Below are 27124 nucleotides of genomic sequence, written 5' to 3' on the forward strand. Positions count from 1 at the left end.
ACTGATTTGCATATCTGTTTTATTCCAAGAGGCAGCAAGACATCCCGTATTGTAGGGTGCACTTAAATGTTAATATAACAATGTGGGTGCAAATGACACCTCCCTATGTTCCCTTGTTAAATCAGCCCTTTATATAGAAACACAAATTTTGGTCTTGGATTGAACCAAGGCAAAGCAGGTGCTCTCCCACTGCGCCAAAGCCCTTCCCCAGTGGCTGAGATCTCACTTTACCCAACTGCTCAGTAAGCAAAAAATGTATGGCTACCAAAAAGGGGGGCGGGGAGGGGAGGCAAGAGGTTCTGGGGGCCAGTGCCAAAGATTTCTGGACCAGCCCCTAACGACACCCCTGGAGCTTGTGCAGATAACTTTGGGGGTGTTTTTAAGTGCACTCCTACTTTTTCAGCAGCAAAATGTTATTGGGTATGAGGTCAAGTCTGTAGCAAAAGAATATCACTTTGGAGCACTGAGTTACTGAGATGGCGGTTCTACTGCTCCTGTTTTTGGTCAAGCGTGTGGAATCAGGCTGCTTCTCTGGGAGAATTGATGTTGCAGTCCCCCCCCCCCCAAAGGCAAATGGGTGTTTCCTGCCACCCTGCCCATCTTGCCAGATCACCTGGTGCCATAGCCAATGATAGGCAGAGTCAACTAATGCTTGTTTTGTGCCCATCCTCCCCACCCCCCCAACTAAGTCTACAAGGGCACCACTGAGGCTAAGGACGATGGAGATGACAGCCAGGGTCACCAGCCCCCCCTGAACTGGCTGTAAGTAAGAAGGGAGGGCAGGTGGGGGCTGATGGAAAGTGAGGGTGGGGCAGTGCCCCATTCTCCCTAATGAACCAGCCTCTGCTGCCCTGCTGTGGTTTGACATGGTACAGTCCATCCATCGTCTCAGAGGACTCTTTCAACACCTCATGAGCATCTCATTCTGCAGGTTGTGCAACCTAAGCCTTGGACAACGTCATTCCAAGAGTGCCTTCTTTGAACATGAAAGTGAGTCGTCATAAGCCAGTTGACGGCGGCGCTGTCTTTTTCATTTCTTCGGGATGCTCATCTTTCTTCCTGTAATGGATGGGAGCGTTTGGAGAGAGAGAAAATCAGATATGATCTGGAGAGCGTTTTTGGTATTCAAATAGAATTTAAAATTAACTTGCCTTTGGAGGGGAGTGTTTCATTGCACACAGCAGGGTTTCTAAATTTGAGAACTGTCATTTTAAGGTGACGCAGAACCTCTTAACAGCTCAGAGCAGGTAAGATTCCTCTAGGGGCACAGCAAAGACAGAACTGCGAGTGCTGCAGGTTGGGAGCCCCATCCAGACATCTCTTTTTATTGTGCATTCATGATTATTTGTGCTCATGGTATCGGGTTAGTTATAGGCATCCTGCTTTTAATACTGTTTGCACCTGCAAAAGTTTTGGGGCAGACATACTGCTTGGTTTCCAATCAATGCCCCTTACCTTCCTGCTGAAATCCCACAGCCTTTTATACATCAAATGTTCTGGTTGTTGTTGTTTAGTCCAGCTTTTGTCGGACAATGATCATAATGAGCTGACATTGCGGAAGCAGCACAGAGCAACTAATAAAGCAGAATGAAGTATGGATGGCTTTGTATCAATTCATGTGCTATTATGGCATCAGTGGCATGCTGCAGAGCACACTTTCTCTGGAAACCTCATGGGGAAGCAAGATGTTGCAGTGTTAATGCTGTGAGCCTCTCCATCCTATGTTCAGGTTGTTTATAGGTGTACATAAAGGCATATATCCCAAAGACATTGCAGTCTCTATTGACCGTCATCCTAAGGAAATCGAACCCTGGGTACGTTCTGGGACCCCCCAGAATCTCTCGCTGCTTGGATATTGGGGTAATGAGCAACAGTACTAGGTAATAGATTTTTATACCTGAGCTAGAAGCATAACAATTGACAAAATTGGTTTTTTGTTTTTTTAAAAAGAGACTTTATATTCCTCTGCTCTGGCAAAGCTGTTCACAAAAAGCTGATTGCTTTCCCATTTCACAGCCCACAAAACCAGCAAAAAAACATATGTGCAATCTTTGAAAATGCGTTTTGAATGGACGCGTTTTGCCGCTGTTTACGTAGAGCGTTCTGGCTTCTAACAGATTGCCGAAGTCGTTTCTAGATGCTTTTTATCCAGAGATAGATGATATGCTTAATAAAACATCTGCTATGCTATTGTTAATTAGGGATTGGAAATGGTTTCTATGCAAAGGGAGAGAAAGAAAAAGAAAAGAACCCACAACTGGAGATATATTTCAAGTTAGGGAGTAGTGGGATATCATTATTTAATGAGATGGCAACTAGCTGTAGTCTTGATCGGATCCTGGCACACCCAGGAATGCAGGAAGTATTCCAGCTAAAACGCATGCCTGTTAATGTGGACTTGTTCAGGGCTGACCACAAGTGTTTCTTTCTCAATATCCAAAGGCTGTTCCTATGTTTCTTGTTGAACCATGACCGGGGAGACTTGGGTTCAAATCCCTACTCAGCTATGAAGCTTACTGGGTGATCTTGGGCCAGTCACTGTCTCTCTGCCTAGCTTACCTCACAGGGTTGTTGTGAGGTTAAAATGGGGAGGGGAGAACCATGTACACCACCTTGAACTCCTTGCCATTGGGGAGGGGAAGGTGGTGTATAATTAATAATAAATTCCTGGCTGGCAAAGAGGCAGGGGTGCCAACTTGAATAAAATATATGGGGGGCCCAGGTAAGCCCTACCCCCCATAATCGATCACATGACACGGTGCATGCACACCATTTGAATGGCAATGCCCATCAACTTTTGGGGGCCCAGTCCCCCTCAAATATTTTATTGGGGGGCCCAAAGACCCCTTGGCGCCTAGGAGTTGGCTCCTATGCAAGGAGGTATGGGCTGCATGGAGGCATTGCGGGTGCCAATCTGATGGTGCCTCCATAGAGTCCTAACCCTGCTGCCACCTTATTGCATCCAAATATGCTGCAGTGACAATGACAAACCTAGACAGCATCTTAAAAAGTAGAGACATCACCTTGCTAACAAAGGTCCGTATAGTCAAAGCTATGGTTTTCCCAGTAGTGATGTATGGAAGTGAGAGCTGGGCCATAAAGAAGGCTGATCACCGAAGAATTGATGCTTTTAAATTATGGTGCTGGAGGAGACTCTTGAGAGTCTCATGGACTGCAAGAAGATCAAACCTATTCTTTCTTAAGGAAATCAGCCCTGAGTGCTCACTGGAAGGACAGATCGTGAAGCTGAGGCTCCAATACTTTGGCCACCTCACGAGAAGAGAAGACTCCCTGGAAAAGACCCTGATGTTGGGAAAGATGGAGGGCACAAGGAGAAGGGGACGGCAGAGGATGAGATGGTTAGATAGCGTTCTCGAAGCTACCAACATGAGTTTGACTAAACTGCGGGAGGCAGTGGGAGACAGAAGTGCCTGGCGTGCTCTGGTCCATGGGGTCACGAACAGTCGGACACGACTAAACGACTAAACAACAACAACAAGCTGCAGTGATGCCAGAGCTGGCAGGGTGGCTCTGTTGTGCCACACTGGCTCCCACTCATCTGCACATCTCAAGATGAATGTATGGATTGGGATGTAGCTGTCCAGCAGGCAAAGCTCTCAGTATGGTCTGAAGGCACACAAGGCTACCACGAGGCTCTCGCTAAAGCCCAGTGGGTCTTGGTTTGATTGGTGCCTGGAACATAGGCAGCTGCCTTACGCTGAATCAGACCACTGGTCAATCTAGCTCAGTGCAGTGCTTTTCTGGATGGATGTGTGTAGAAAATAGCCTAGGAACATAAAAGGAGCCTTTGGATCAGACCAGTGGCCCATCTAGTCCAGCATCCTGTTCTTACAGTGGCCAGGCAGATACTGGTGGGAAATCTTGAAGCAGTATCCAAGCACAAGAGCCCTTTCCCATCCTGCGGTTTTCTGCAAGTTGTACTTAGATGTGTTGGCTCTGATCATGGAGGCAGAGCATAGCTGTCCTCGGAAGAAGAAGAAGAGGAGTAGGAGGAGTTTGGATTTCATATCCCACTTTATCACTATCCTAAGGAGTCTCAAAGCGGCTAACAATCTCCTTTCCCTTCCTCCCCCACAACAAACACTCTGTGAGGCGAGTGAGGCTGAGAGGCCCAAGGTCACCCAGCAGCTGCATGTGGAGGAGCGGGGAATCAAACCTGGTTCACCAGATTACGAGTCTCCCGCTCTTAACCACTACAACCACTTATCCTCTAAGAACCCTATCTTTGGCACTCACTTTTGCCTCTGCTCCTGCCCATCACTGGTGTCTGGCCCCGAGAAGGTTACCTAAAAGGTAATGTGGCCCCCCTCGGCCTGAAGAAGGATCCCTACGCCTGCAGTTAGGCCTCTCTGATCTTTTGTATTGTGTTTCTGTGCTGCATCTGTGCAAGCGGGAGCGGGGTAGGGTAATGAAGCAGGCAAAGGAGAAACTTCCTGCGTTTTTCACTGCATTCTCTATGAATGCGGGTTTTACTGAGCCATAGTTTGCAGTGCAGATGTCTCTTTACGGGCCCAGCAATTTAGAAGGCGAAATGAACATTGCATGAGAGATGTTTTATAGTGTCGCAAGCAAAAATAAATAAATAAATAAATGAAATAAATGGCCCTCATAATTGCCGGCTGATTGAATCCACGTGAAAGTTTTATACAGATACATGTTGTTTACTAGGATGTTTTCATAGGGTGTAATAAGGCTTGCATTGATATTTCATTGCCGAATAATCAATGTGTTAGTGAAACATGACAAAATTATGACCGGGAAAAGAGCATGCTGGTGTTTTATTGTGGTTTCAGAGTGCGGATGTGATTTGTGAAGATGCAGATTTTTATATTTATTTCTTAGAGGAGTGAATAAAACAGGATTTGCAGTGAATGGCTTGCTAGCTGGCATTTGCTGATCTGTCTCTCAGGAATAAGAACACTCCTGTCCTTTGCCTTATGTAGTACATTATGAGTGGAAAGACCCTTTTTCAGCCTGAGGGACACATTGCCTCAGTGGTGGGTGGGGCCAGAGCCAAAAGTGGGCAGGGCAATTTATGTGATTCTTACCTTGGCACCTTTGCCTGGCAAAGGTTCTCCTGGATTTCAAGTAGGGGAGTCTTTACCTCCCCAACTGGGAGATGCTGGGGACTTCCTTCATGCAAAGCAGATGCTATACCACTGAACTGTGGCTCTTCCCCAAGGGCAGATGGCCATAGCTCAGTGGTAGATCATCTGTTTTGCATGCAGAAGGTCCCAGGTTCAATCCCTGGCATCTCCAGACAGAGCTGAGAATGTCCCTTGCCTGAACTCCCAAAGAGCTGCTGTCAGTCATTGTGGACAATAGTGGACCCCATGGTCTGACTCCAAATAAGTTATTTTCCTGTGTTCCTGTGTAGCAATGGATCCTGTCAGCTGCCTGAGGGTGCCAGGTGCCAACACTGGCCTTCTTTACCTCTGCTTCCTCCTTCCAAAACATGCCATTCCAGAACTAGGGAACAAAGAAGGAAACACGGCTTACCTCTTCTGACGTTGACAAGCCTTGTAGGACACTATGGAGATGGGTATCAGAAGAAGCAGGACTCCCAGGATGCCTCCTACAAGGATGGGAATAAGGATGTTCCTGGATGGTGCTGAATGGAGCATGTTGCGAGTGAATGCCAAAGAGCCATTGTTGGGTTCGGGGTGGACTCCCAGGAGCTCGCACATCAATGGGTAAATGTGGATGGTGTCAAAGGGTTGTGCCAAATAGCCCTTCTTGAAATCTGGACCAAAAGCTCTGAAGATGGTCTTCATATCCATGTCTTCGTTGTCAAATCCATGGTCACCTTTGTTGACGTAGAGGATGAACCTCTGAAAAGAGAACATAAGCACATTTCCAATGGTTTGTGCACTTATATTTATTGCATGCCTGAAGTGCTCTTAGGTTTCTGGAGGAAAGTGCTTCCTTAACGATTCCATCTGGGTGCATAGCTAAGCAACACAGAATAAAATTATGGGATTTGTAACCACAAGCTGTAGCGATGGGTAGCAGCATAGATGTGTGTGTGTTTTTTTTTTTTGGGGGGGGGGATACTACACAGCAATCATAAAGTGGGTGTGGGAATTGGAGGTGGACAATCTGCCTTTTCCTATGCCCTGCTGTGTTTGAGCAGAAGGTGCTGGTGGTGGAGGAGACATTTTTCTTTCAGTTCTCCCAGACCCTTTCTCTAATTTTGTTTTGGGGGGACACTTTTTTCTTCCCATTGATTTCAAAGGGAGAGAAATAAACTAGATCAGCTGCAGGACTAGTATAACACCCCCCCCCCCCCCGTTCTCATTAACAGAACCATAGAATCATAGAGTTGGAAGGGATCATCATAAGGGTCAATCTAGCCCAACCTCGTGCAGTGCAGGAATCTTATGCCCAACGTGGGGCTTGAACCCACAACCCTAAGATTAAGAGCCTCCTGCTCTGCTGACTAGATGAACAGTTTGTGGGGGAGTACACAGGGTGGGTTGTTTTAAGCACAGAACTATCCAAGGTAGCTGCCAAAAGGAAGGTTACCCTTTGGATGGATTCTTTGGGGATCTGCAAAACAGCCCCAGAAACTGTACAATAGCAATAGCAATAGCAGCAGCAGCAGCAGCAGGGGCCTATGATTGTAATACAGTACAGTGGTACCTCGGGTTAGATACGCTTCAGGTTACATACGCTTCAGGTTACAGACTCCACTAATCCAGAAATATTGCTTCAGGTTAAGAACTTTGCTTCAGGATGAGAACAGAAATTGTGCTCCGGCGGCGCGGCAACAGCAGGAGGCCTCATTAGCTAAAGTGGTGCTTCAGGTTAAGAACAGTTTCAGGTTAAGTACAGACCTCCAGAACAAATTAAGTACTTAACCTGTATTGAAAATATGCACGTTGAGTGTTTTATACTGTATTTTTACTGGTTTTCATTGTAAGCCCTTGGAATATTTTAACAGGAAAAATGTATTAATATTAAATCTAGATCTAAAAATGCGCCATGAGCATGCCATGTGTAACCCTCTGCAAACATGTCACTCGAGGAAATGTTGTGTGCAAAGAATAGATAGATGATAGCTAGATAGATGATAGAGATAGATAGATATATAGATAGATAGATAGATAGATAGATGATAGATGATAGATAGATGATAGATAGATGATAGATGATAGATAGATAATAGATGATAGATAGATGATAGATAGATAGATGATAGATGATAGATAGATAGATAGATGATAGATAGATGATAGATAGATGATAGATAGATGATAGATAGATGATAGATAGATGATAGATAGATGATAGATAGATAGATGATACATAGTTAGATAGATAGATAGATGATAGATAGATAGATAGATGATAGATAGATAGATAGATAGATGATAGACACACAGACAGACAAGTAGATAGCTGTGCAATGTCAAAATGATTCATACAAAGCATGACCTCTCATAACCTCTCAGTTCTCATCACTGCCTTCCAAATGTTGGAGGCCTTAGGACTTGGTGCATCAGCCACTATATGTCACTATTGCTCCACTCGAAACTGGGCACCAAGTTCACATCCGTGGTTTACAATTCTAGCCTTATGCTTTGAAAACTTCAGACGTACACCTAAAAAAAAGTATGATGTGTGAAGAGGTCTTTCATGCTTCAGGATGCATGAAATGTGTTAACTTGGTCTGAAGATCAGTCTACATGTTTAGAAATAGCTTGTGGAACTGCAGATTGCACTGCTTGAGAACGCAGGCCGGCAACTGTATGACTGAAAACTAGCTTGTTTGGGGAAATGGTTCTTTATCTTTATTGATACTATTTTCACTGTGCTCTTCAGCTGAGAAAAAAAGGCCTGCAGAGCACAATTAGAGCTTGCTGGATCAGGCCAATGGTCCGTCTAGCCCAGAATCTTGTTCTCGCAGTGACCACTCAGATGCCCCATTGAGGACAAGCAGGACCAGAGCTCAAAAGCAGCCTCTCCTCTTATGGATTCCAGCAACTGGGATTCAGAAGCATTTCTGCCTCCAAGCAGCTTACAAATATAAATAATGACTTGCACTCTGAAAGGTGCAACATAAGAGGCAAAGGGATGGGGAGAGAGGAGGAAAAAGCAAACTCAGGCACTAATTCTTAGTTACAGGGTTCTTGTAAGGACTAACCAGAATGTGGGTGGATTGGGGCATGCAAGGAGAGGAGAAAGCAAACATTGATGAGCTCTCTGCTGAGTGGGGAATGGACTTGCTTCCTTTCCCTTCCTCAGTCTGCTGCAGGCTCATGCAGGGTCTCCTGCCAGGTGACAGCTGAGGGAGGAGAGACCCTGGAGTCCCATCTCCTCCTCTGCTATAGGCTGGTCACTTCCTTGACATGCTAGCGGGGAGCTTTTAAAACAGAGGTGCATCCATTCCCCCTTCTCACCCCTTCCATACAAGGAGGGTCATACTATGCACCGTGTTTTTCACTCTATAAGATGCACCAGACCATAAGGTGCACCTAGTTTTTGGAAGAGGAAAACAAGAAAAAAATATATTCTGAATCCCAGAAGCCAGGACAGCAAGAGGGATCGCTGCTCAGCGATCCCGCTTGTTGTCCTGGCTTATGGGATAGCCGCACGCAGCCTCTCCCGGGCAAGGGGATGAAGGCTCTCCTTGCCCGGAAGAGGCTGCGCCAGAAGCCAGGACAGCCAGCAGGATCACAGCACAGCGATCCCGCTGACTGTCCTGGCTTATGGGACACAGCCTCTCCCGGGCAAGGGGCTCCCCTCCCCTTCATTCCCTGCCCAGGACAGGCTGCGCGCGACTAAGGCTCCCCCAAGAGCCGCGCTCCCTTTAAAGAGCGCGCGGAGTGTGGGTGCGGCTCTTGGGGGCTTTTCCCTGAGGAGGGAGAAGGGCAGCCCTTCTCCCTCCTCGGAGAAAAGCCCTGAAGAGCTGCACACATGCTCCACGCGGCTTTTTAAAGGAGTGCTGAGCAGAGCCTCCCGTCTGCATTCGCTCCATAAGACGCACACACATTTCCCCTTAATTTTTAGGAGGGGGAAAGTGCGTCTTATAGAGCGAAAAATATGGTACTTTTTCTGAATATGTTTTTAGGTTCTATGCACATTTTCATTTTGGATACAACAAGCTCAGTGGAGCACACCATTTTGTAATGGAAACATTTCTATAGGATGCACGCCCAGGTGGTGAGCTTTGCCATGTATTCCACTTTGCAGATCTTTGGAATTTCTTGTCTCTCCAGGTTGTAGCATGCCTGAGAGTTTGCCACATGGGGGCGCAATCAGAAGGAAAAGATCCCAAGGCGAAAGTGAGAGTAAAAAGCCATGCTGTGCACTTACTGTCATTTCCCCACGAAAATTGTACTAGTCTTTACGATGTTTTGAATTTTAACCACTATTCTGAATAACAAACATTTAAGATCACAGCCAGTGGAGTGCGTATTTTGCATAGGGAGAATTCCATCAGAAATTGAAATGGGAGCATAAATTGGCTACGATTTGCATATTCAGGAATGGAAATCACACAGTCAAATATGAGCAGTGTTCAGTATTGTTTTTTTCTTTTAGTCCATAGTCTTTATGTTAAATAATATATTATTTCTTTATGTTGCATCTGATGTTTCCCTTCCACTGAAATTGAAATAGTTTTGGCCACAGTGAATAGTGGGATGTAGGTTTTAGTGGAAGCCAAAGTGCTGCAGAAGGTTAAAAGTGCTGAGTGCAATGAACACAAGACGAGACGGAAATCTCTGCCTCCTGACATGTCTAACAGTGCACCTCAACATGTAAAGCTTCTATCCAGGATTACTTTGGGCTGCCTGCATGGGCCAGGTATGGTGGGTGCTGCCGTTTATTTCCTCATTCCCTTTCATTTATGAATCATTTCCTATGAAACATCTTAGAGGGATAGAACAATAAAACATCGGGAACAAAAACATACAACAAACCAAGTTCATATATAAAAACAATTAGTTCCACAACACTTGGAGGACCACAGGTTCCCTTCCCCTGAATTATGGCAATTGCAGGATGGATGGTGGCTAACAGATTGAGGTTGAATCCTGACAAGACAAAAGTACTCTTTTTGGGGGACGGGGTGGGCAGGTGTGAGGGACTCCCTGGTCCTGAATGGGGCAACTGTGCCCCTGAAGGAGCAGGTGCGAAGCCTGGGAGTCATTTTGGACTCACAGCTGTCCATGGAGGTACAGGTCAATTCTGTGTCCAGGGCAGCTGTCTACCAGCTCCATCTGGTACGCAGGCTGAGACCCTACCTACCCACAGACTGTCTCACTAGAGTGGTGCATGGTCTAGTTATCTCTCTCTTGGACTACTGCAATGCACTCTATGTGGGGCTACTTTTGAAGGTGACCCGGAAACTACAACTAATCCAGAATGCGGCAGCTAGACTGGTGACTGGGAGTGGCCGCTGAGACCATATAACACAGTTCCTGAAAGACCTACATTGGCTCCCAGTACGTTTCCGAGCACAATTCAAAGTGTTGGTGCTGACCTTTAAAGCCCTAAAATGGCCTCAGCCTAGTATACCTGAAGGAGCATCTCCACCCCCATTGTTCAGCCTGGACACTGAGGTCCAGTGCTGAGAGCCTTCTGGTGGTTCCCTCACTGTGAGATGTGAGGTTACAGGGAACCAGGCAGAGGGCCTTCTTGGTAGTGGCGCCCACCCTGTGGAATGCCCTGTCATCAGATGCCAAGGAAATAAACAACTATCTGACTTTTAGAAGACATCTGAAGGCAGCCCTGTTTAGAGAAGTTTTTAATGTTTGATGTTTTATTGTATTTTTAATATTCTGTTGTGAGCCGCCCAGCATGTGCATGTGTTAATATGGCATTTTACCTTGAAAAGATCCAAGTATTATTGCATGGTGTGGAAACCACATAAGGATACTCCAGTTGGATCAGACCAGGGGCCTATCTAGTTCAGCATCCTGTTCTCAGAGTGGACATCTGGATGCCCCAGTGGGAAGGCATAGCCAGGACCTGAGTGCAATAGCACCTCTCCTCTGTTGGGACCCCCAGCAACTGGTATGCAGAAGCCATGATTTCATAATGAACTTACCCCATTCACACTGTAACCCGAATCTCCATAAACCAGGATTGGCAGAACCCGTTCATGTTGAGCGTAATGGAAATGCTCAGGAAACTCTCCCTTTTTATACACTTTGAGATGAGGGTGGGCATTTTTCAATGCCTGATAGATTTCCTCTTCTTTACCTGGTTTTGGGAGGATCATGCCAAAGCCACCATAGTCTACAATGTCAAATTTCACCAGGTCGCTGAATTTAATGTAGTTGCTCAGCATGATCTCAGTAACTTCCGGTTTCTTTTTGACCGTGGTCATTCCATGATCAGACGTGATGATGACATTGAGGGTCTCCTTCAAGCCGTGTTTTTCAATCGCTTCAAGGAGGTAACCGATGGTCCGGTCAATTTGTCGGATGATCGTTTTCCTGTCTTCAGTCTCTGGGCCAACCATGTGCCCCACCTTGTCAGGTTCCCCATAATAAAGTGTGACAAAATCAAAATCTTCCTCGGTGAACCATTTCATGACGATATCAATGTTTTCCCTCCACTCTGTCTCGTTGCTGTCGGGGTGAGTAAAGGACTCAACCAAAGTCCTTTGGACTCCCTGGCCACTGTAATTGGCACCTCCACCGGGATAGTGAAATGAAGCTGTTTTCTTACCCTAGTGGAGAAAAAATGAGGGTTTTTTTTAAATTAAAAAATGGGGAGTTCAGGGAATATTCTTAACTGTGTGAAGGACAATAAAAATCAAGCCAAAGGGTCAGTTACACCTAGCATCTCTCTTCATTGTTGCAACCTGAATGCAAACATACTTCAACACACTCTGAAGCTGCTTCCAGACACTCTGTTTATTGAACATCTACCCCAGTTTGTTAGTGCAAATGCCACCTCCAGACTATCAGTGTTTTGTGGAAGGGATTCAGCTGCAATACTGTAAATTTAGATTCACACAATTATAGTGAATTAAAGTGCTCTGGTGTAACAATTCCACTTTTTGTTTTTTAAAATTGGACTCTTGTGGTTAGGACAATGATGGACATTTGCGTAGGCCTCATTGAGCTCAATGCTTAAACACGTATAGGATTTAAAGGAACAAGACAGGGATGTCTGTTGTTGCCACTCTTATTCATTACTGTCCTGGAGGGCTTGACAAAAAACCTGTGGGAATCTACAACCTTGAAAGGTATAAGAATTGGTGTAAAGAAGTATAAGCTAAAAGCCTTTGCAGATGATTTGGTCCTAACATTAGAAGAGCCACAAACCAGTGTAAGGGAAGCACTGGGAAAAAATGAAGAATTTGGGCAGTTGGCAGGTTTTAAGTTGAATAAAGGAAAGACAAAAATGTTGATGAAAAATATGAATAAAGGAAAATTAGAAGAGATGCAACAGGAATTTGGAATTACGGCGGTCAAAAAAGCTAAATTTTTAGGAATTTGGCTAACGCCCCAGAATATTAATTTGTTTAATGACAATTATGTTTCAACATGGAGAGAAATTAAAAGTGATTTAGAAATATGGAAAAGATTAAATATGTCATTGTGGGGCAGAATATCCGCTATAAAGATGAATGTTCTACCCAAGATGTTATTTCTTTTCCAAATGATTCCAATAATTAAAGGAACAGGGCAATTTAAGGATTGGCAAAAGATTCTATCAAGATTCATCTGGCAAGGGAAAAAACCAAGGATAAAGTTTAAATTATTAATAGACAAAAAAGAAACTCCTTGCCAGATTTGAAGCTCTACTATGAGGTGTCCTGCTTGTGTTGGTTGAAAGAGTGGATAACATTGAAAAATACAGATTTATTGGATTTAGAAGGTTATGATAACAGATTTGGGTGGCATTTGTATTTGTAGTACGATAAAGTAAAAGTCCATAAAGGATTTCTAAACCACATGATAAGAAAATCAATTTATGATGTGTGGGATAGATATAAAAATCTGTTAGAATGGAAAACACCATGGTGGCTATCTTCAGTAGAAGCACTGACTGTTAAAAAATTAAATATGGAAGAGAAATGGGCCACTTATGGTGAAATGTTGATAGAAAGAGAGAAAGGATGGAAACTCAAACCATATGAACAGATAGGAGAAATGTTTACTGGTTGGCTGCAATGTTACCAAGTAAATGATATATTTAGTGCTGACAAAAGAAATTGCGGATTTGAAAGTAAGAAATCTAAATTTCAAACCGAACTGCTGGAAGGTAAAGTTAAACTGTTGTCAAAGATGTACAACTTTTTGTTAAAATGGCATACTAAAGACGAAAAGGTGAAAGAAGTAATGACGAAATGGGCTATAGACTTTGGGCATAATATCCAGTATGAATCTTGGTCAAAATTATGGAATCAGAATTTAAAATTTACAGCATGTATGCTACATTGAAAGAAAATGTAATGAAAATGATGTATAGGTGGTATTTGACTGGCCAAAATGTATAGGATGAAAAATAAATTATGTTGGAAATGCAATGAAAAGGATGGAGACTTTTACCATATGTGGTGGACTTATGATAAGGTGAAAACTTTTTGGGAAATGGTCTATAATGAACTAAAAAAGATGTTAAAATATACATTCCCAAAAAAATCGGAAGCGTTTTTGCTTGGGTTGATGGGAGAAGAGATTGCAAAAGTAGACCAAAGACTATTTATATATGCCACCACTGCAGCAAGAATTTTGTTAGCCCAAAGGTGGAAATCACAAGAATTGCCAACGATTGAGGAGTGGCAGATGAAGATGATGGACTATGCGGAACTAGCCAAACTGACTGTGAGGATCCGGAACCAAGGCGGCGAGAAATTCCAGAGATTGGAGTAAATTTATTGAGTACTTGAGAGACCATTGCAAAAATGTGAAGACATAGCAGGATTGACATAAATCCTGTTACACAATATAAAAATAGTATCTGAACATGGATAATAGAAGGATTTGATATGTATTGAAAAACAGAAACTGACAGCAGAAATGCGTATACAATTTTTTAGGAAATTGGAAACCAGTTGAAGAGAGGGAGGGAAGTCACAAGCTCGGTAGATCAAATGCTTTTGAATGGCTATCATAATGTTGTCATATTTTATGTTTCTGTTTTATTACTGAAAACAATAAAAGTTATATTAAAAAAAATAAACACGTATAGGATTACGCCATAAGGTAGAAATTTCCTCCACATATGAAATGCCTGTCAAATCTGAGGTAACCTCTGCCATAAATTATACAGAGTAATTTTATTAATTCAATTAATTTCAGAGTAGCACCAGCCAGATTATTATTATTATCATTATTATGCTTATCATAATGTTCTTACTGACATTTAATATGCCATTTTGGGGCTGAGAAAAGGTCAAAGCTGATTTAAAACCCAACTTCACAAAAACAGGCAAATCCTGCCAAGGAATGAAAAGATCAATCTGAGTTCATAATACTGTCCAGGTACAGTGGACGCTTGGGTCACGAACGTGATACGTGTGGGAGGCACGTTCGCAACCTACAGCGTTTGCAACCCGCAGCGCCGCATCTGTGGGTCACGATTTGGCGCTTCTGCGCATGACACAATTTAGTGTGTTTGCGCATGCGCGAGCGTCGGAATCCAGAAGTAACCCGTTCCAGTACTTCCGGGTTCAGCGCGGTGCACAACCTGAAAACACGCAACCTGAAGCGTCTGTAACCCGAGGTATGATTGTACTAAGGACAGAGTCCCAGCTTATAACATCAGAATCTCCATTGTGATATTTGGCACACTTTGGGATACCAGTTCCATATTTTCGTAGTTTCACAGTGCAATCCTGAGTATGTTTACTCACAAGTACAGTGGTACCCTGGGTTACATACACTTCAGGTTACATACGCTTCAGGTTACAGATTCCGCTAACCCAGAAATAGTGCCTCAGCTTAAGAACTTTGCTTGAGGATGAGAACAGAAATCGTGTTCCGGTGGCGCAGCAGCAGCAGGAGGTTTCATTAGCTAACATGGTGCTTCAGATTAAGAACAGTTTCAGGTTAAGTATGGACCTCCGGAACGAATTAAGCACTTAACCCGAGATACCACTGTAAGTCCCACTGTTCCAATGGAGGCTAATTACAGCTGAATGCGAACAGGATTGTCATCTCAAAATGCAACCCTATACATTTCTACTCAGAAGTAAGTGCCATAGCATTCAAGGTTGTCCCTCTGGGTGTTGTGGGATCACATTGAACATTACAGAGTTACAGGACCGGGGTGGGGTGGGGGTGGGAATGGACAGATCCCATTCCCCAAAGAGCTTACAATCTATACTTTCCCCGTATAAATTAAAACATGGCAAAGTGAAGGTTAGGCTGATGTGCTAAATTTCCATGCACAAGGAGTTTTATCTGCAAACTTGCTACCAATGCCCTACCAGAACTGGCGGAGTCCTGAGAACAGTTTACCCCTTGATCCCAACTATCACTGCATAAAATGACTTATGAATTTCAGGCACTGGGGTGTACATACATCTATATTAAGACGGGGCACCCTTTTCTGCTAGAGGGCCACATTCCCATTTAGGGAAGCTTTTGGGGGCCACATGGAAAAGTGGGTGGAGCAACAAATGTTTATTTACTCATATATCTCTGTCCTCCATGTAGACAAGCCAGAAGCATCACCAGAGTTCAATGATGTTTTCCAGCCTGCCAAAAACTATCAAGAGGGTGTGAATCAGGGTTGGTGAGGGGTTTGACATGGGGAAAAAGGTGTGGCTGGTGAGGGACCATCTCCTAGGAAGAATTCTGCTTGTGAACCAGAGAAGCCTGGAGTCTGAGGCTCATCTCCCTCCAACTTATATGCATAAACAGGCCCGATGGAGGGCAGTGACTATGCTGTCTTCCTCCCCCTCTTTATCCCCAGAATTGTACCTTGGAGAGCTTTGACGTCTGGCTCCAGATCTTTTTAACCCAAGTAGCTGAATTCACATTGAGTCAAAACCTGGCAGGGGAATTCCTCCTGTTCTTATTTCCAACAAAACAATTTAATAAAGCTCAATAAAAATATAATTATGTAGAAACAAGAGGGTATTTACTGTTCTTGCCTCCCCATTTTATTAACATAATCAACTTTACTAGCAGCTATAAAATTTGCGATTATTACCAGTTTTACTGGGAATGTTATTTTCTGTTAATATTGCTGCTTTCTTTTATTGCAGAGCGTCACAGACATTCTTATTATTCCTCAAAGTTGTGAATTCAGGCAGCTGGCAGGTTTGCGGGGCTGTTTCCACCCACCCCCTTTCCTGATCGTACCCTTTGCTTAAACTAAAGTGCTTTGTAATTTTGGTTTCTCCTGCTTTTCACTTTGAAGGCTGCTTTCAATTTGACATAAGCTAGATTTAACCTTTAGCTGCACAAGCTCTTTAAAATTCCTGTTCCATGTGTCATTCGAATTAGCATCACTCTTCCCCACACCCGCACCCCCCATGCGAGGGCAAAGAAACTGTAGCTACATTTTCCTTCGCTAAGAGAAAGAGTTGAAGTAGTGGAAATACAGAAAAAGAAAAGAAAGGGAGTTATATTGTTTGGTTGGAGATTTACAAGGTCACTGTTTCTCTTGACATTCTATTTAGTCTTCTGCTAAACAGCGTAACACATCTTTAGAGAAATACTTCAAGGCTCTCATATATCAATGCATTTTCAAAAAAGAAGAAGAATGAAATTAGATGTATTATGTTTAATCTCTGAGTTGCTAGAGTGACGTTTGCTGAGACCACATTCCTTTGCCTTGAATTCAAGACACATTTTGTCTTTTCCAAAGCAATCAGTACATGGGCTTTCAATGGACTAAGGGATGTTCAGCCATTTCATTGTCTCTCTCTGAACTTATCAACCAACCAACCAGTTGATCAAGAGGTAAATAGTATGTGGTCAGGAAATTCTGGCAACCAAACCTGGGCTCTTGACACTCTGTGTAGGTTTAGGAACAAAAGAACTACCTGCCTGGATCAGGCCAGTAACCCATCTAGTTCTGCATCTTGTTCTCAGAGTGGTGAATCAGATCTCCACAGCTATCAGGGCCCAGTACATTTCGGCACCTGAGGCAAACCGCAAAATAGCATCCTAATGGCAAATGCTATTTGACAGTGGAAGAGGCTGCCTTTGGTGTGACTGTGATGATCATGAAGGAACCCTGCACTTCTGATTTGGCCACTACATGACTAGTTGTAAGTTAAGAAAGAAGTAGGAAGGTGGGGACTGGCTGAGGGCACATTTACCCTAATGGACCACCCTCTTTGGCTTAACTTAGCCCTTCATTACATGAGTCTACACCAGCCTATTTCTTTTCCAGTGTTTCCCATGGAATCCTGGCAACATGGATTCTGTCAAAGAAAAACCGTTAGACTTGGCCAGAGGTTAACACATTTATCTCCAAAGAAACACGCCCAAATTGGAGCAGAGTGGGAGGGACTGGTATCTTGATGATTAATAAACCCAGTTTTGTCCAAATCGCATGCGGAGTCAACATTTCTCTGAAAATGATGTAGGTGATGCCACATAAGGTGAATCGCTTTGCTGATCTTCAGCTATCAGGAGGCTGTAACCGCTTGGGATTCCTAAAATGGGCATTGCCTAGTCATTGTTCATGTGATTAAGAAGTAATGACAATCTTTTGAGAGATGGTTCTGGAAAGCTGGATTTGCCCAGAATTAAGTGTGCTTTCTGTACAAGTGTTGACAAGCTCAGCAGTGAAGAAGAGGAGGGATTCAGGTGATAAGTAATAAAGGAAATATGAAGCTCAGCTGTGTCAGAGGCAAGAAATTGGCCAAAAATCTGAGAGTAGAGATGGGAGAGAAATCATAAGAAAATAACATGCTGGATCTGGCCAGGGGCCTGCCTAGCTCAGGATCCTGTTCTCACAGTTGCCACCCTAATGCCTGAGCACACGATCACTCTCCCCTCCTGTGATTTCCAGCAACAGGTATTCAGAAGTGTTACTGCCTCTGACCATACATCCACATAAAGATTCTTTCAAGCCATCTGTATGTACGGGTTCTTCTTATAGGATAAGGAACACAAGAGTTTTTAATTAAAAAACAAAGACACGCCACAATGATGCTGATTCAGTCGTGGTGTTTGCAGATCCCTGGGTTTTTCTGTATAGAAAGGTGTGAACACCATCCACAGAGGTGGAGGAAGGGGGCGGTCTGCCCCGTGTGCTATCTCTGAGGGGGTGACAAGAAGGCACCCTGTGGGAGACTTGCCCAGCTGTCCTGGGAGTGGCAACGCGAGCCACCGCCATTGTGCCACCGCAGCCATGTGCAGAAGATCCCTTCGCCACTGCTGCAGCTGCAAGCGGAGAACCCCTCCACTGCCACCACGAGCAGAGGATCCCACTGTGGCGCTGTCAGCAAACCGCCTGGCAGCGCATGCACAGTGCTGCTACGTACGGCGCATGCATATGTATGGTGCTGTATGTATGGCGCATGCGCATGAGCTGCCAGGCGGTTTGCCCCGCCCCCAACACCCTGCACTGGGTGCTGGTTACCCTTTGATCGCCCCTGACCATCCATCAGAGTAAACGGCTTTGCTGATTTAACCTTGATCATCCTTCAGTCTACATCCACTTGTTCATCACATGAACTTATGATGATCCTGCTGGATCAGGTCAAAAGTCTATCTGGTCTAAATTCTTGTTCAAACAGTCAGGTGCCTGTGAGATACCCTCAAGCAGGACCTGAGCACAAGAGCCCTCTCTCCTCCTGTGGTTTCCAGCAGCTCATATTGAGAAGCATTAATGCCTCTGATGGTGGAGGCAGAGCATAGCTAGTTGCTACTAATAGCCTTCCCCATGAAAATGCAACCCTTGATCCGGAGAAACTCAAGGATGCCCTCGGACAATTCATTATAGCAATATAATCCTTGCTCTGGATCCAGTACCTGGTTTTGAGCTGTGATCCACAGTGGCAGAACTCCATTGTCCCACCATTCGGTCTTGTTCTGTGTTTCTTTGTGGCCATACTTTCTCAGAGTCTCCGTGTTGAACATCATATTGTGGATGACACCGTGGTCTTCGATCCAGCGGCCTAGGTTTGGAAAAGAAAAAGGATGAAACGGGGTAAGAAAGGTGGGTGTTCTGTTGTGACTGTGGACTCACTGCCCCATAGGTGACCGGGGCTCCTGATAGTATGTCCCCCACTTCTGCAGTAGTATGATACTCGACTCACTTACTTGTGTTTTCTAGACCTATCTGTTCTGCTGCCATCTTGAATACAGAACAATTTTTGATACTGAGCCAGTGAGAGAGACTTCAGGCTCTGAGCATTTCACCATTTCTGCACTTTATTAGCGCACACTATATTGCATCCTAGAATGAATTTCTGGCAAAGATAATCTTTTTTAACCAATCACATTCAGATACTAATTAAATCATTATTTGAGTAATGTATTTACTTTACAGGAAGTTCTTTTTAATGAGGAATATTAATTAAAACCTGTTGGATGGCTTGTAAGCATATAAGCATATCTGCCTGTCTGTTTTAATTAATTCCCAGTAAATAATGAGACCATATAAACATGTAATTGCATTACAGATTTTTAGAGCTGTGCTGAACATAGCATTATATATATATATGAGAAACCTTTCTGTTTCTGAGTTTTAAACCTCAAGGGTGGAACATCTGCCTTGCAGACAGAAAGTCCCAGGTTCAGTTTCCAGCCTCTCCAGATATGACAAGGGAAGACTCCTGCTTGAAACCCTGGAGAGCTGCTGCCAGTCTGTGTAGACAATACTGAGCTAGAGGGACCAATGGCCTGACTTGGTATAAGGCAGCTTCCTGTGCTCTTCTGTTATCCCTGTGTAATCAGTCTTCCTTATCATAATCATGGATGTTTCCTGGAAATATCAGCACACATGTATAAGGCAGGTTGGCCATCACTTGGTCACACTGGACTTCTTTTATGAGCATAGGATGGGTGCTTTCAGCCATGACTTCCTGGGCTGTCCTCTTCATGGAGAAAGGCAACTTCCAAAGATACTCTCCCTGGAACCACAGCTCCTGCCTTGATTTCAGACCTGGGTGGTCATGTGATCTACTTTATAGATGGTAGTCCTCTATTGGAAGGTACCTCAGAGGACAGTCCCCCTGCTGGTAGGACTTTCAGGACCATGCCTTGTTTAATAATAAAGAACTATAAGGATAGAGACCAGGAGATGTGTGTGTGTGTAATTTCTGTGTCATTATGGTCACCAATTTGGATGGCTTTAAAAGAGAATCAGACAAATTCATGGAGGAGAAGCTATCAATGGCTACAAGCCACTAAGGCTATGTTCTGCTTCCATGGTTGGAAGCAGCAATGCTTCTGAAGACCAGTTGCTGGTAGCCACAGGAGGGGAGAGTTGCTCTTGTGCTTGGGTCCTGCTTCTGGGTTTCTCACGGGGACATCTGGGTGGCCACTGTGAGAACAGGATGGTGGCCTTGATGGGCCATTGGCCAGATCTAGTAGGACTCTTATTGTGTTCTTACAAGTAGCAGCAAGGGGAGGGCTACTGCCTGTGGGCTTCCTGGAGGAATCTGATTGGCCACTGTGAGAAGAGGATGCTGGACTAGGTGGGCCTTTGGTCTGATCCAGCGGGGCTCCTCTTCTCTCACAGATTAGCATACTCAACTCTATATGCCACTCTCTATCCCTAGCGATGCACTCTTTATTTTTGGGAGATGAGTAAGTAGGCACCCTTGATTTGGGCTTTGAACAGGGTGAGAGAGGCTCTGTCTGAAATAACAGAAAAGGCTAAAAACTAAGAGAGAGGAGCATGAAGAAAGTGGTGGTGGTGGGGAGAGAAGCCTGGGACCAGCCTTGGCAGAAATCAGCAGAGGGAAGTGAGAGTTCAGATTCATTGTGGGCACAGGGCACTGCCTCTGCTAAATTAACTGCTGAGCGATAGACTTCTTAGCAAAAGGCCAAAGCTTATAGTATTCAGCTGTACTATAAATAATGATCTACCCAGAGAATGAGTCACAGGATCTGGCAGGGAAGAGAGAAAACAACAGCTTTGGTCTTGGAGAATAAAGTTCTAAGCAACAAATATTGAAGCCGGAAATAGACATCCCATGATATTGGGCCGTTGGCCAGCCAAACGGCACAGGCAGTAGAGGCGAATGTTTGCCAGGTTTGAATCAAGAGCCAGAACAGTGGCAGTGTGGTGTAGTGGTTAGGGTGCTGTACAAGGTCCCAGGAGACCAGGGTTAAAATCCACACACAGTCATGCGTCTGGGTAGGGTTCTGAGCTTTGTAGGCACAGAGGCAATGCCTTATGGGCTCCATTGACTGCTCCCCACCCCACACATAAAGTTTTTAGCCTTGAATGCTTTCAGTTAATTAGGATTGACTTCCAGCATATCTATTTGCAATAAGAATTATCAATTTTCCTCAGCTTTCAAAGCTATTTGTTGGCAATGATTGATTAATTAATTAATCAAAGCACCCACCTTCCCGTCCTGGAAATGGACCTTATAAGGTGGCTGACTACTGTGATGGAACATCTAACAATAACGTAATATAAACACTAATTAAACAAGATGACAACTTAAACTTCTTTCCCAAAGGATTTTTCCGAAAGACTATACAATTTCCCCATTGATAATTCTGTAAGGCGTTCGACTGCAGCAAGGTCATTGAAAGCCGAAGCCAAAACAAAGTTGAATTGGGGGCCTCTGCAACGACTGCACCATCCCCCTTTGTAAGAGATGCCCCTTTTCTTAACATTTTTTTCCCCTTTTTGCAAAGAGCAGAAGGTTCATTACAAGGTAGTTGCTTAATTGGTCCCTGAACTTGAAGATAAGATTTTATCATGAGTTATGTAAGGTTTATCTCTTGGTATCTGATAAGGGCTTTGATTAACATGCACACTTACACACCCCCCTTACAGATTATTCTTTCCTTGGAGGCAGTCACAGGAGGCAGTCACAGGAGTCATATACCAGAAGCGTTATCCCCCTCCCTTCTTGTTTTATTGGTGAATTTGGTTCATTATTGGTTCATTGGAATGGTGAAGCTATGTGAACAGATCTACTAGTAAAAAAAAATTGTCCAGTAGAACCTTAGAGACCAACTAAGTTTGTTCTGGGTATAAGCTTTTGTGAGCATGCACACTTACGCTTTCTGAAGAAGTGTGCATGCACACAAAAGCTTATACCCAGAACAAACTTAGTTGGTCTCTAAGGTGCTACTGAACAATTTTTTATTTATTTCGACTGCATCAGACCAACACGGCTACCTACCTGAATCTAGATTCTGTTATCCTTTTGGACCACTTGTCTAGCATTGATTATATGGTGGTTCAGTTCTTCCTGGACGAACATTTCCAGAAGGTGGAGTTCTTCCTGAACCCCATAGCAATTGCCTGTGTGGCACCACAGCAGTTGATATAGATTTATATGTGGGAGGGAACAATTTATACCACCTTGAGCTCCTTTGAGGAAAGGTGAGCTATAAATGCAAGAACAATGCTATTTTAGCAGCTATGTCAGGGTTGGGGAACTTGAGCCTGGGAGCCAAGTGTAACTCTCCAGACCTCTCTATCCCTTTGAACTTACACCCTTTCTCAACCACACCTTTTCCCCCAGGCCACACCCCTCAGCAGCCCTGCTTTGCCCCCTCCTTGAGTGTTTTTGCCTGGCCGGAATGTGCCCTTGAACTCTGATAATGCCTCTCGCTTGCCAGTTTCCAGCAAATGGAATTCCTCAACTTGCAATTCCCAGCAATTGGCATTCAGAGGCATACTGTCAGGTGGTGGAGTAACCACCCCCCGCGGCAGGTTGCCAGGAATGGACGAGACAAGGAAAAGTCCTTACCATCTGCTTTTATTCAATATTCACAGACAGAGGCTTGGGAATGCCGCCTCTTGGAATAATGGCATTGTCCTGAGTGACTCTCCACCCCCTTTTCCTCCCAATTCCACATTCATCATCTCTTCTAGGGGTGGCGTTAAGGACAGTTTGCTTCTGAGCCCTTTGCTCTACTACTTTCAAGGCTTGCCGGTTTCTAGGGATGTCTGGAATGCGTTCTGAAAATGCTGTGTCCATCAGCTGTTGCCCTCCTGGTGGTTCCTTTTCCTCTCCCATTATTTCCCAGCTTTTCCCCTCATCTGCCTCTGAGCTGTGACCTCTCTCAAACCCCTGTTGTAATTCTGAACTGTCTTCTTCTCTGGAAGGGTCAGGCTGGGGAGGTGGTCTCCACCATTTCTCCTCTGCCCAGTCTCTGACACAGACTCAGTTAAAAACACAAGAAGAGCCTAATGGCTCTTCTAGTCCAGCACCCTGTTCTCACAGTGGTCACCCAGATGTGAAGCACCCAGATGTGAAGCTATGGGAAGCATACAAGCAAGATATGAGTGCAACAGCTTCCGACAGCGGATAAAGAACATAGCCATTGTGGTTAGTAGCAACTGATAGCTTTTTGTCAGACCCTTTTTGAAAGCCATCCAAGTTGGTTGCCATCGCTACATAAATAAAATAATATAAAAATGGAATAGACATTTTTTTACTAAGGATGAACACCAGATAGCTGGGGAATATGGAATGGGCTTACCTGAGATGGTTGTAAAGTGGGATGGTGAAGTCATGGTCACAAAGGGGGGAGTTACATATTCCGCTTTCACCCCTTCTTTGACCAAGTGGTCCATGTTTGGAGTGTCGACATCCTGGTCATAATTCCACCGGAATCCATCAAAGGAGATCAAGAGGAGTTTATGGGCATTTGCTTTCACCTTGCTCTGTGTAACAGGGTAACAAGCAGTGGCTGTCAAGAGGGCAAACACCAGTGCAAGGAAGTTTGTGATCTTCATCTTGAGATGTCCAGCAGTCGAAAGAAAGTTCTCTATCTTACCATCCTCTTTTCTAGCATGGTTTAAAAATACATACCTATTTACATATATCTAGAGCTGATCAGAGTAAAGTTCAGCACAGATAAGACTATTCATAGCTGCATGCTCATCTTCTTACTATCACCAGTTTCTATGAAATGAAAACCACGCCAAACGCAAACGAGATAAAAAAGTATCTTTTGAAATCTGAAAAGATACTAGCAAGCTCCTAGTAAGGATGGATTCTTGACCATTGGCCATGCTGGGTGTGGCTGATGACAGAGGAGATAGTGAGGGCCACCAGCTTAGATGGCTTTAGAAGAGGACTGGACAAATTAATGGAGGAGAAGGCTATATTGATACCAGCCATTATTTGCCTGCATAGTCAGAGGCAGTAATGCTTCTGAATACCAGTTGCGAGAAATCACAGTGGGGGAGAGTACTCTTGTACCCGGGTCCTGCTTGCCAGTGTCCCACAGGCATCTGGGGTGGAGCATTGTTGGGCAAGATGGGTCACTGGTCTGATCCAGCAGGCTCTTCTGATGTTCTTAAGTGTTGCCCAACAGCTTCTGGAGGCCACCACATTGGTGAAGGCTGGGTGACCTGATTAATTGGGCAGCATATTTAAAAAGCTTTATTTCGTGCAATGCTCTCCCCAGGGAAGCTCGCCCTTCAGTGTATCTGAAGAAGTGTGCATGCACACGAAAGCTTATACCCAGAACAAACTTAGTTGGTCTCTAATGTGCTACTGGACAATTTTTTAATTTTTTAATTTATTTCGACTGCGTCAGACCGACACGGCTACCTACATGTATATTAAGTGCATTTAAAGCCCATGCCTTCCTCCAAAGAATCCCGGGGAGTATAGTTTAGTACCTTATACAGACTGAAGCTTCCAGGATTTTTAGGGGAACCCATTGGCTTCAAATGTATGGTGTGCACAGCATCTAGAAGGCAGCAGGTTATTGAAGATTGGCATAAACCATTTGGGAAAAATTAGATTTGCAGCTGATTTTCAGTTATCCAAAATTAAGCTTGGCCTTTTGAGAATGCACACTCTTATTGCCATGACCTCACTTAGCTCTCCAGATCTCTCTAGATTCTAGAACTCTGACCCCCCAGGCTTTCATCTCTGATTCCTGATGCCTTAGCCAGCCACCACAGCCCATCATTGACGGGCTACACCAGTTGCATGCCAAATGGGCCTTCCAGGGGAGCAGGGGAGAGTCTCCCACGTTTGGAAGATGGGAAGGTCAGTAATTCAGGCAATCACTTGTTCTAGGGAAGGAGAGTGAAGAAAATTAAACTGCCAACAATGAATAATGAGAAATCTTTGATGGAATTAGTGATGCTGAACAGGGGCTTAATGCTTCCTTATTTCCTCTGAAGCCTAAAGTTTTAACAGAGAAAGAACAAGAGGAAAGAAAGAGAGAGAGAGAGAGAGAGAAGAACAAGTGTGCCAAGAATCCAGCTCTGAAGATGAAGAACCATGGGTTGGGCAGGAGATATTTTTTGGAGAAGACAATATGGACAGTTGAATTGATAGGTTAGCCACTTTAGCATGGAGGAGGAGGAGGAGGAGGAGGAGGAGGAGGAGGAGGAGGAGGAGGAAGAAGAAGAAGAAGAAGAAGAAGAAGAAGAAGAAGAAGAAGAAGAAGAAGAAGAACAACAACAACAACAACAACAGGCAAATGAAGTCTGCTGTGGTCCATCTTTCCCACCATCCTGCTCTAATACTGGCCACCAAGATGCCTCTGGTAAACTGGCAAGCAGAACTCTAGCACAAGAGCCCTCTCCCCTTCTGGGGTTTCCAGCAACTGGTATTCAGAAGCATTACAGCCTCCAACCATGGAGACAGAGCACTGCCATCATCATTGGTAGTCATCGATAGCCTTGAAATAGTGGACAACAGAGGACACAGGATTTGCGCAAATTTGCACATGCTAATGGATTTATGGATGCACATTTAGAAAGAATTACTACGCTCAGCTGGCCCCCGTCTGCCATCTTCCTTACTTCCAATGAGCCCCGGGGGCTGGTGGCAGTGCCTGTCAGAATCCTCCTCTTAAGTCTCAGTGTTGCCCTTGTAGAAGTCAGCAGCGAGGAGGAAGACAATATTAGAATTAGTTGGCCCTGCCTGTCATTGGCTCTGGCTCCACCTACTGTTTTGGCTCTCTGTCTTCCACCCATCACTGACCATACTTTCAAAAGAAATAGACTCCATTTCACCCTAGTGAGGTAGACTGCAGCCAGCTTCTTTGTTCTGCTGTCCGGCTGCTCACTGTTGATAGGCAACTTCAAAGCCCTCTTAGTTCTCCGTTCTTAGCTTTATTTATTTTTAAACTGGGCTTATACTAGGCAGTCCTTGAAAGAGATTACTCCTTCAGATAGAGGATTGTCCTCTGGCAGCCCTTCAAATACATCAACCTTGAATTCCCCAGATGTTGTTGGACTACTATTCCCATCATCCCCGGCCACCTTAGCCAGCAGAGTTGTGCTATGTATCCATCACTGTCAGACCAAACTGAAAGCACACTATCGCTTTGCCAGTGGGAACAGGATGGAAGACCAAGATGAAGCATCCATGTAGATTATGGATTGCTTTTCCCAGATGCATTTGGTATGGTTTGCCAAAAGTGAATATGTACCATCCTTTGTAATCTGTGTAATGTTTTGCTTGGCTATATGTACCAAGAAGGCATGAGCATTTTGCATTAGCTTGCCGTCTGCTGATCACAGTGAAAATATTAGGGGCTAATCAAATGACTTATCATATAGCATAACCCTGCCTTTCCAACCCATAAAGAAAGGTTGACTAAATGCCCAATAAGATGTGATGTTCATTGCATGAATACAATTAACATTGTGCTATGTAAATATCAGCTGCTGAGAAGCCTACCCATCCAAACAGGAGAAGCAAATCCCAATGATGCATTGCCCAAACCTGCTCTCAATGTGGAATTGAAGTCAGGCATCAAGGACAACCCCAAAGACAACATCTTGCTGTAGTCTAGCTTTTGGCTAGCAAAAAGAGGTTCAGTTTGGGATTGTGGTTGGACTAGGACCAGGGAGACTAAGTTCTGACTTCTCACTGAGCCACGAAGGTCTACTGGTCATGAAGACTAGGATCAGAGGCAGAATGTCTTTGAATATCAGTTTCTGGGGTGCAAAAAGGGAGAGAGGGGTGTTGCACTCATGTTCTGCTTGTGAACTTCCCAGAGGCACCTCATGAGTGTTGAATTAGGGGTGTTGAATTAGGGCTTTGACCAGCAGG

At 44.4% G+C, this 27124-nt stretch overlaps 1 protein-coding gene across 1 annotated transcript; it reads right to left on the reverse strand.

Annotated features, from left to right (window-relative positions):
* Positions 1-11: 11 nt before the first annotated feature.
* LOC309356204 (ectonucleotide pyrophosphatase/phosphodiesterase family member 7-like) lies at positions 12-23839 on the reverse strand. Its single transcript, XM_081887447.1, has 5 exons — positions 23577-23839; positions 18927-19072; positions 11078-11704; positions 5521-5852; positions 12-1059 (listed from the first exon to the last, which is right to left on the reverse strand). The coding sequence occupies exons 1-5, from the start codon at positions 23830-23832 to the stop codon at positions 999-1001; spliced, it is 1422 nt and encodes a 473-aa protein (XP_081743573.1). The 5' UTR covers positions 23833-23839; the 3' UTR covers positions 12-998.
* Between the last annotated feature and the right edge of the window lie 3285 nt (positions 23840-27124).

Source organism: Podarcis melisellensis (genome assembly GCF_964234715.1).
Source record: "Podarcis melisellensis genome assembly, chromosome: 14".
Taxonomy (NCBI): Eukaryota; Metazoa; Chordata; class Lepidosauria; order Squamata; family Lacertidae; genus Podarcis; species Podarcis melisellensis.